Source organism: Rhizopus delemar, genomic scaffold (genome assembly GCF_000149305.1).
Source record: "Rhizopus delemar RA 99-880 supercont3.12 genomic scaffold, whole genome shotgun sequence".
Lineage (NCBI taxonomy): Eukaryota > Fungi > Mucoromycota > Mucoromycetes > Mucorales > Rhizopodaceae > Rhizopus > Rhizopus delemar.
This window is the reverse complement of record NW_027137838.1, coordinates 167,873-178,268: the sequence shown is the minus strand read 5'-3', so window position 1 is coordinate 178,268 and position 10,396 is coordinate 167,873. Positions and strand designations below refer to the sequence as shown.

Here is a 10,396-nt window from a genome sequence, read left to right as displayed (position 1 = left end):
ATGTTATGCACCGTTTGAACGTCTTTCACGATCTTACCGAATGAATGTTATAGCAGCAGCAACATGATTAGTCAAGAGAATTATATGTTGGGATATAACAACATGCCTGTCGATAATCTTGATTTCCGCCCTACCTTTTATAATCCATTCGAGATCAAGCATCGACGTCGTACTTCTCGTGCTCAACTCAAAATTCTCGAAAAATCCTTTTCAGAAAACCCAAAACCTAATGCTACCGTTCGCCGTATCCTTGCTCAACAACTGGATATGACTCCTCGTGGTGTACAGATCTGGTTTCAGAACCGAAGAGCCAAGGCAAAGTTGTTACGACGTAAATCTACTCAAAAGACAGAAGAAAAGAAATCAGACAAGATGAACGCGAGATCAGTTGCCACAGTCGCTGCTGCTTCTTGTATGCTCGATGCCTCCAAAGATAATAAAGAAGATTATTATTATTCAGATGAAAAGAAATCGGACGAATGGTTCACTCTGCATCCTCTTGCTCCTGTAGACTCTCGTATTTCGGACGAATGGAGAAGAAGGTCTTGCCCTTCTCTTGGCCCAAAAACTTGTAAATCCGAGTACTTAATCTTCCCATCCCCCGAATACAATCAAGCCAGTAGACGGATGACGACAACAGAGGACATGTATCCTGCTTATACAAGAAACTCCTATAACGACTATCCTCAGTGGAACACTACTGACTTTTTTCAAACGCTAAACTATTCACCCATCTCACAACAGATGACACCCAAGCTATCCACAGGCTCCCCTATTTCAATTGAAGGTGGCTACTATGACTCCTGCCTCGATTTAATATTATCTTCCTCATCTTCACCAGCTCCTATGTTATAAGTTTATCCTCCGCCGAACCTGTCATTAAACCCTCCTCTTTTTTTAATTCTACACACAATCATTCTGCATTTTAAATTTAATTTCATTTTTAATCTATTTTATAGTCTCTTTCCCCCCTAATTACACCAACTTTTCCACTCTCCCCCCTTCCCCTTTTCTATGCCATTTACTGCATTTTTACATTTCTTACAGCATTACTATCCACCACCACCATTATTATTATTATTGTTGGCTCCTTGTATATTTTCACAAAATATACGATTTTTTTTAATATGATCTCTCTGTGTGCATATGCTCATTATAACTTTCTCTTTCATTCTTTATATATATTTGTTGTGTTTTAGAAATATATAAAAAAAATACAATAAAATAAAACATAGAAGACTTGATTGCTTTTATATATAATATTTACAATTAAAATTATATTTAAATTATTTTACTTTTGATCTAACATAAAATAAATTATAAGCTGCTTTTGTCTATAGTGAAAAAAAAGGATAAATGAGTAAATAAAGTTTAATATACTTATTAAATACTTTACAACTACTTTGCTTTCATCACATGTAGAGAATTTGCTATCATCAAAATAATGCCAAATATTTCTATGTCCATCTTTCACATAAGCAGTATCTATGTATATACATTAGAATAATATCAATAATAAAACACTGACATCTTACAATGTCCACCAGAAAGGGATCCATAGTGATTCTAAAATAAATATAACAAAAAAGAAAGTTTAATATCTTTAATGCAATTTATTTCCCCTTTCTTTTTACTCACCGATACAGCATAGAGATCGTATGTTGACAAAGTTCGGTCTTGCGCCAAGGAAGTAGAAGAAGATGGTGGTCGAGGAGGAATAAACCTTGAAACATAATTGTACAAGTCCAATCCTCTAGTTTAATTTAATCAATATTTTTTTTTTCTCTTAGACTGGATCTACATACTTGATTGGATATTTCACCATGACATCCAGCTTATTTTTAAATAAACCATCTGCTGAAAATCGCTTAAGATGAATCAAGAGCACATCTGGCAACCTTGATATCATGAGTTGTTTGGTTGCCTTTCGCTTTTTACCACACTTTGGACACATCCAGGCATCATCCTTTTCAAGCACTTCTTCCTTTACAAAATAATCCAAGCATTGGTATAAGGTCACATTCGAAATCTTGAGCCGACTCTTGGCGGGTATGGGAAGCGAAAGTGACATGAAGGGAGTATAAGTCGTCGAGGTATGTTTACATGATGAACAAGTCAGTCGACTTCTGTATTGTCCTTGGAAAAGGCTGACCACAATACTCGTATTCCTCGACAGATACCTTTCCCAAGCCATCGCACTCGCTTGCCAGTCAGGTAGTTTTTCAAACTCGAGTTCCTCTTGCTTGGTCATTGTAGGAAGATGTCCGCTGTGGTTATGTGATGCCAAGTTAACATCTTCATGTATTCCGTCTAGTAAAAATGTCAGGAACTCTTGAGAATCATGTTGATCGGTTCCGGAAAAACGAGGAGCAAACCTAATGATGGCTTCCTATAAAAGCCAAATTAAATTTAAAGCTTATTTAATGAAATCTTTCTTACTCTAAATGACATGGGGGATACAAAGTTGTAATTTTCGTTCCATATTGCCCTTAGAAGATCTGCAAACTTTTCTGTTAATATCCCTCCTGTTCCTAACTTGTTTGTTCGATTGACATGTTGTCTAAATACACCAGCTTATAAAACCAATAGGTTAAAAATGAATTGGATAGAGACAAAAAGACTTACATATAAAGTACCTTGCAAAAGGTAAGGTACCACTTAAACACTGTATGATAGAGTTCATATAGCACGTATTTCCGAGGTTTTTTAGCCCAGTTGTACCTACAACAATAAGTGCTCCTTGTTGTGAAAATACGCTCGAAGGAATTTGATGGATGTTGCTTGTAGATGTATGATGAAAATCTCCCAAAGTAAAAGGCCTACTACCAGATGATTCTTTTGTGGAAGGAAGAGGTGCTGCTTTACTGCTTGTGGACGCTACGTTTGTTGTCGGCACAGGTGGCACATCGTACAATTTACTGGTTGTGGTTGTAAAGCCATTAAATGGATTATCAATAAATGTTCTTCGTCTTTGAAGCTTGGCTTGGGCTGGAGGAACAGGACGTAACTCAGTGACATGATTTTGTGATGGTTCTACCTGGTTTTTGAATGGTATGGTGGGCCCACTTACCATCAATTCTGGGTACCTGGTCGTAGTTGATTCTCTTCTTGGGGCGGTTGGTAATGGTTGTGGTTTAGAGATCGGTAAATATAATTTCTGTTGAGTTTCATTTTTGCCTGTAAACTATATGCAAATTAACAAGATATTTTTACTTTGCTAAATATTTTCTACGTACATAATCGTATACACTATTACTGCTACTTTCATTTGTACCCACACTGGACGTACTTGCATTGCTTTTGAACCAGTTTTTCTTCTCCTTGTTATTCACTGCAGAAAATTTATAAATACCCCTTTCTCCGATAAAAGCTTGCCACGCATCAAATCCTCCAACTAGCATCATTGGTGGTCTTCTTAACTGATGTGATTCTAAAATCCTTTTTATAGTATACATTGGTATGTTGGTTGCGTCAACATCCCTAGACATTTGATCATAATAAACAATCAAATCAAATCTATGTCTTTCAGCAAACAATCTTTGTTCTATATTTGGATTATTTAATAAACTCTCCTCGACATGACGAACTGAAGTACTAATGTAAAAGTTGATTAAAAACTCTTTTCTTCTCCTCTTTTCTTTTTATGCATTACTTTATATGAAGAACAGAGGGTTCAATTTGTATAATCCATTTGTGCTGTATACATCCACTTGAAAATCTTTCTCGATTCCTTACATCTACAAGTAAAATGCTGGGTGGATTTTGCTGTGACTGAATTCGAGAAGCAAGATCAAGGGGTTCGATAGTTATGCTTTTAGGGAAAGTATGATGTGTCCACAAGGGAAGGTCAATTACATTGTTGGATACATTTAATTTGACTGAGGGATCGTGTGATGATGCGGACACCGTCATCGGTTGCGAGCTTGGCATTGTCTGACGTAAGGGAGATTGTGATGATATGTTTTGTCTAATAACAGTAGATGATGAATCTTGAACATTGATCGAATATGGATCATGGTAACTGTATACTGGATATGGTGTATAATTATTGTAGCAATAAGTTGACATCTGTTGTAATTGTTGCTGATAACTATGCCAGGCATCAATCTTCATTGCAAGGTCTTTAAGTAAAATCAATATTTCTTCATCAGTTCGCTATTCATATTTCAGTTCTTGTATTCTGAAAACAAAAAGAAGCCTTTTTTTTACCTTTCTTAGCTGAACATGGATAGAGTCCATTCTAATCTTTAAATAATTTGAATGAAATTTTATAATTTCAATCATAATTGTCGACCCCTTCATGTAAGCTACATACGCATTTTCTAAATCGTTATTAAGTAATGCTGCATCACCCTAACCAATTATTTAACAATTATTTAAGAAAGTTTTTTCTTTTGTTTGGTTTATACCTGTTCATAAAGCTGTACAACAGAACTAATCCAATTTTTAATGTCATAATTCTCAATCTGTGATCTATCAACAAAGGCACGCCGTTTTAATTCAGCAACAGAGGAGACAAACTGTTGTGGGTTTTGTATTTGAGTGTTATATTCTACATTATATGAAGCAGACATTGCTTTTCAAAAAGAAGCTAGTTTCATGAATCAAGTTTTAAATAAAATAAAAGAAAAGAAAAAAAAAATTCATGCCATATGGTTCTTTGTAACGTATTCTTTGAGTGCGCACCAATTTTTGGTAGCCACAAAAAAACAAAAATTCGTATTAATACTTGATTTGGGAAATGGTTACCAAATTAAATCTACAGCTGTACGACGTATGTGATTAAACAATCACTTTATTTATCTATATTTTACAAGACGGTATAGGAAGCATGGTGTTTTATAAACAGCATTTTGCATAGGCCATATCAAAGGGAAAAGCATTAAGAAGCTAAAACCCCTTTAGGATTAAGGGTAAAAATGAAAGGATTTAACAAAAATAGTAATTCTTTTTTTAAATATTGTCCTAAAGATAAAACCTTATTGATAGCCCTTTTGTTACTAACCAGCAGTTTGATTGCATGCTTTTTTTTTTATTGTTTTATTTATCTCTAAATATATTTCATACGTAACATACAACAAAATAATATATTTGTGTAGCAGCTAGACAATGAATAAACAATTTACTTTGTAACTATCACACGTTATTCTAGTTACTACTATTTCTTGTATAATACATCATTTTGGTTGTTCATATGAGTTTGTTATCTTACATCAGTAATGCTGGCTTACATATCTGCACGATTGCTTAATTCAGCTGAATTTTAGTTTTTGGCTTGGATTCAATTTCTAACTACTAGAATATTATCTTAATGTCTGAAGTGTTACATTCAATCTCTTTTTCTAGAACATATAAAGATCTCAGGGCGTATATTGCTGTTGTAGGTATACCTTATAATGTGAACATTTGCAGCCTTCCACTATATAGTCATATATCAAAATACTTCATCATTTTGAATCCAATTCCTTGCATAAAAATATATTTTAAGCTCAATATGTAATCATTGAATGAAAATGAAAGAAAGATACTTATAACCGAAAAAGATAGAATTTAAGATGCTTGTTATTAAAAATAAGAGTTATACCTATTATGAATAGTTCAATGAACCCGAGGTGAACATTCTAAACCAAAATATTGGCACGTTCGTCTTAATTTACTGCACTATTTATAAAGACTAATGGTCTAAAGCTTCGCTCCCAAAAACAATTCCAAATAATCACATTTTCCTTTCCACACAGTCATTGATATAATGTGATATTTTTTCATATCTTCCTTCAACCTTTCAAATCACCCTGGTGCCTCTATCGCTGTTCTCAATAATAAATTATGATTCATCGGATCTGACAAAGCATTTCCAATTCTCATTCGTCCAGCCGACGTGTTTTTGAACCCATATGAAACGCATTTGCTGTGTCATTCGATACGAACCGGCTAATAGACCGTAAAGAACGATCCAAAATCTTCAAACAACCGATAATTGTTGATCTAAGAACGATCAATCTCATTCTACTCGCTACAACCTTAGCTGACCGTAAGTAATGAAACGATCCATATATTCTATCCTTTTCAAGTGTCGTTCAGTCCTTTCTATTTTTTTTTTTTTTTTTTTTTTTTTTTTGGTCTTTCTATGTTATGTCCAAGAAGTATTGAGCCGATTTCTTTATAACAAATTTATTATTGACCCAACAGTTGTCAGTGGTAATTAGATGGTGTGTGAAATGGCAGCTGCACGAATTCCAGCTTTGTGCATGAACAATATTACACGCAACTTCAAAATGTCTATGACATCAAGAAGTTTACTACTATTTTTTAAATATATTAGGTTGAAATGTCCAAGTTCATTAATTAATTGTTGAGAAATAAAAGATTTCAGGTAACAACAGAAAAAAAAAAGTTGCAATTTTCCGAACGACAAAATATTTTGGAGGGTTACTATACATTTTTCTTTTGAAATATGTTGTTATGATTAAAACAGGTCTCAATATCTACTAATAATTGAATTTCTTTGTACATGTAGTATAAAATAAGCTTTCAATCTAGCACATTTAAATATTCAAATGATATATATTCATTCAAAATCAATTTGTCGAAGGAAAAGATGTACGGATAGAAGGCAATCAGCAGTAGAATAAAAGGATGTTAACTTTAATCATCAACGTAACACAAATCATAAGCTTTTAGAGTAGAAGGGGCGCAGTAATTTGTCAAACCATCAAACACACTTGCAGAGCGATACATTCAAATGAGAAGCTGAACAATCAAAGAAATGTACAAAGAAATTATCTATTAACAAATATAAACAAAGAAATACTTTCACATCACTTTCTTTTTTCTATACAAAAATGGCTATTGCTATTCATAATCACATTCAGGTAACAAACTAGAACAAAAATGTAATACGTCTGCGTCATGCTGGATCCTATTCGCTCAATTATTATAAGCCCATTAAAACTAACTTTATTTTTCCCTAAATCAAAATAGTAGCCCATCCTTTTAACTTTCATACAATATACAAGAATCATAATATAATACATAAACAGAGCAAAAGCGATTACTCTCATTCGAGAATATGAAATACGACTAGTTGATTTGATGCAGTAATAAGCTGATTACCTGATTTGGATAACGTGAAAAATTAGATAGTGGAGTAACTTAAAGGTAAACTACGCCTTTTTCTTTTATTTTATTTTTTTTTTTTTTTATCATCAACATAATTTATTTCTGGAAAAAAATTGGTTTGCTATGTCTGAAATAAGAAAAAAGCTTGTGATTGTTGGCGATGGTGCCTGTGGTAAAACGTGTCTTTTGTTTGTATTTTCAAGAGGAACTTTCCCAGAGGTGAGTGGATGCTTATATAGAAAAGACGACTAAAAGCTCATTTATTTCTATGCATAGCTGTATGTCCCTACTGTATTTGAAAGTTATGTAGCCGATATCGAAGTCGATAATAAGCATGTTGAATTGGCTTTATGGGATACAGCAGGTATATTCAATTTTTGTATGAGTTTGTATAAATACAATTTCCTTATTCCATTATAGGACAGGAAGACTATGATCGTCTCCGACCTTTGTCTTATCCTGATTCTCATGTCATTCTTATCTGTTTCTCTATTGATTCTCCTGATACATTGGACAATGTTCAAGAAAAGGTAAAACCTTTTATTTTATTTGTGTATGTTTATACGTTGACAAGGTTATTTTAGTGGATATCAGAGGTACTACATTTCTGTCAAGGACTTCCTATCTTACTTGTTGCCTGTAAAAAAGACTTAAGAAACGATCCTGCAAAAATTGAGGAATTAAGAAAGACATCTCAAAAGCCCGTAGCAACAGAAGAGGTAATAAAGCATAGATGTGATATGAAAATAAAATAGTTACCTTCTTATTTAGGGAATGTCTGTTGCGCAAAAAATAGGCGCATATAAATATATTGAATGCTCAGCAAAGACAGGTGAAGGTGTACGTGAAGTATTTGAGCATGCAGCAAGAGCTGCACTAATGGCAAATAAACATCCTGGAAAGAACAAGAAAAAGAAGTGTGTTATTTTGTAAATAAAGAATTTTTATATTTTTTATAAATCAATGGAAGGCTTTGGTTTAAATTTCTTTGCTGCTCTATCAGATGGTCTTGAAACAAATTGCTGACCATAAATAGTAAATGATTTATCTAACTGTCTAACATATATATTGAATATACTAGTATTTTTGGGTATTTCTATTAGATTATAGAATTAGCATAGAATAAAAAAGAAAAGAAAAAGGCTTACGTTTCAACTTGTTTTCTTTTGTTATAATCTTAAACATCGATAATGTCTCTTGAATAACTATTCCTGATACGCCAACATAAGAAGGATTGGTACTTTGAATCACTGTGAATGGTGCTCCATGAAAATCAGCTTTAATTAATTTCTGTTCAAAGTTGGCTTCTCCTTTATCCAGCAAACTACTCATATAGCCTTGCCAAAGCTCTGAGAGTGGCTCAAATAATTTATATTTATGCGCTTCTTTTGGAATGTCGTATACTTTTAACTGTCGTTTATCTTTGGCTGTCAGTTTGCGATCCTTTTTTCGTTTTAATTCCTTTTTGGCTTTCTTTTTTTCTGTTTCTTTGACAAATGTATGCGATCTATCCACATACACAGGCCTTAGTCCTTCTACTAATTTATCTACATTTGTTTGTGGAGAAATAAACTCTTCCATTAATCCCTTTACGGCAGTCTAAATTTAATTAGAATTACTTTAGATCGACATTGATGAATTAATAAAGCAAAAAATAAACTACCATTCCTTGCTTTCCATTTATATTGACTGACAACTGTTGATATAAGCTCTCTCCTATTTTTATATAAAAAGTTAAACATACTAAAATATACTTCTTATGAAGTGATTACCTTTATTCATTTTACAAGATCACAAATTAAAAAAAAGACGTAATGGAGGCTTTTTTTATTACAGTGACTTTTTTTATAAATCATGCATTTCGTACTCAAGTTGCTTTTATATTGATAAACTATCACTACGTTTATGCTATCGATATCGCATTAATGGAACTCAAAGGATAAAATGCTTTCGAGTAAATCCTTCATCGAAAATTAGAAAATAGTCTACTATCAATTCTTTGTTTGAGCGGTACAGGTATGCATTTAGTCCAGCAGATCGTCTCAGTTTATATCAGCAAATCTGTTTTAGAATTTCTGTAGTTCGGATGAAGATCAGGGGAGCCATCTTTTAATGTTTATTATTCTGATTCCTTTTAGTCATGCTGTCTATATGTTTCAAATAAGGCATTGATACTGGGTTAGTTTAGGTTTACAGTCGTTCCAACGCTAAGGGACGCTTGTTCATGCAGTAAATATCAAAAAAAGAAAATGAGTTTTATTTTTATTACGAAGATGGACAACGAAAGATTGCCGATGAGCAGGGAAATGATACCACGGACTGTGAAGACGATGTAACTCAATTCTACTTTACCACCTAACTCGTATTAGATAATACTGTGAAATACAAGGAAATGAGCATGAGCCTGACTTGGAGTTAGATGCAAACATGGAGGAGACTGCAAATACAGTTAAACTGCAGAGAAAAGCTTATAATAAATATTAAAACGAACAAAAGCTTTTGCTTGTATATATGAATAGAATTAAGCTTTTCAATGCTGCGAAGTCTGGTCGTTTAGCTGACGGTATTGCCGAATGAACGGCTCAAAAGTGGGCTAAAAGACTTAAAGAAGATAAAGGCTGTAATATGTTAGAAAAGCAGACAAACTTGGTTAATAGACCAAAGCCTCAGCTAGGGCCAGAACATAAAACTCACCTAGTAAGTTTTTTCGATGATAACCCGCAAGCATGAATGACTGACGCAGTTGATTCTCTCACTCACAACTTTGCAGACTTAAATATTAAAAAGATTACTGTCCATAAATTCTTGAAGACCGAGTGCAATCTTTCTTTCAAGAAAGTAACACTTCAACCGGTTGCTAGAGATAATAGCACCCAAGATTGATAAACGACTGGCTTGGGTCAAAGAATGGACTGCAACAGATATGAGTTATCTTAAAAACTGCGTTTATATAGATGAATCTGCTTTCAGTATCAACATACAACCTTCAGGTGGTTGGGCTGAAAAAGGAAAACCAGCTATTTATTGTAATCACTCCCTCTTCGAGAGCAGTATCTCATACGATTTTGGGCGCCATTTCTTCTAAATTTGTTGTGTCCATGGAGCTTCGAAACTCCCAAAAGGAATGGTCCAAGCGCACTATGATCAACTTTTTACGATCGCAAAGGAAAAGCGCCATCTAATAACAAAACGTCTGTGCGTAGAGGTACTGCTACTGGCCATTAGCTTGTATTTCTTGAGAAAAATATGGATGAGATGGAATGTCTTCCTGAGATGA

At 33.7% G+C, this 10,396-nt stretch overlaps 5 protein-coding genes across 5 annotated transcripts; 2 read left to right on the top strand and 3 right to left on the bottom strand.

Annotated features, from left to right (window-relative positions):
* Positions 1-102: 102 nt before the first annotated feature.
* On the top strand, positions 103-855 carry RO3G_13360 (uncharacterized protein; the record flags this gene model as incomplete). Its single annotated transcript, XM_067667944.1, has 1 exon — positions 103-855. One exon carries the CDS (start codon positions 103-105, stop codon positions 853-855), a length of 753 nt encoding a protein of 250 aa, XP_067524045.1.
* Positions 856-1,281: 426 nt separating this feature from the next.
* RO3G_13359 (uncharacterized protein) lies at positions 1,282-3,295 on the bottom strand (the record flags this gene model as incomplete). Its single annotated transcript, XM_067667943.1, has 8 exons — positions 1,282-1,302; positions 1,397-1,485; positions 1,536-1,566; positions 1,639-1,753; positions 1,806-2,389; positions 2,440-2,573; positions 2,626-3,184; positions 3,257-3,295. 8 exons carry the CDS (start codon positions 3,293-3,295, stop codon positions 1,282-1,284), a joined length of 1,572 nt encoding a protein of 523 aa, XP_067524044.1.
* A 353-nt stretch (positions 3,296-3,648) lies between these two features.
* Positions 3,649-4,574, bottom strand: RO3G_13358 (uncharacterized protein; the record flags this gene model as incomplete). The annotated part of the gene is made up of 3 exons (XM_067667942.1): positions 3,649-4,121; positions 4,210-4,240; positions 4,410-4,574. 3 exons carry the CDS (start codon positions 4,572-4,574, stop codon positions 3,649-3,651), a joined length of 669 nt encoding a protein of 222 aa, XP_067524043.1.
* Positions 4,575-7,242: 2,668 nt separating this feature from the next.
* Positions 7,243-8,052, top strand: RO3G_13357 (GTP-binding protein rhoA; the record flags this gene model as incomplete). Its single annotated transcript, XM_067667941.1, has 5 exons — positions 7,243-7,338; positions 7,396-7,483; positions 7,540-7,649; positions 7,704-7,838; positions 7,891-8,052. 5 exons carry the CDS (start codon positions 7,243-7,245, stop codon positions 8,050-8,052), a joined length of 591 nt encoding a protein of 196 aa, XP_067524042.1.
* A 20-nt stretch (positions 8,053-8,072) lies between these two features.
* RO3G_13356 (uncharacterized protein) lies at positions 8,073-8,901 on the bottom strand (the record flags this gene model as incomplete). The annotated part of the gene is made up of 4 exons (XM_067667940.1): positions 8,073-8,215; positions 8,268-8,718; positions 8,783-8,835; positions 8,892-8,901. 4 exons carry the CDS (start codon positions 8,899-8,901, stop codon positions 8,073-8,075), a joined length of 657 nt encoding a protein of 218 aa, XP_067524041.1.
* Positions 8,902-10,396: the final 1,495 nt, after the last annotated feature.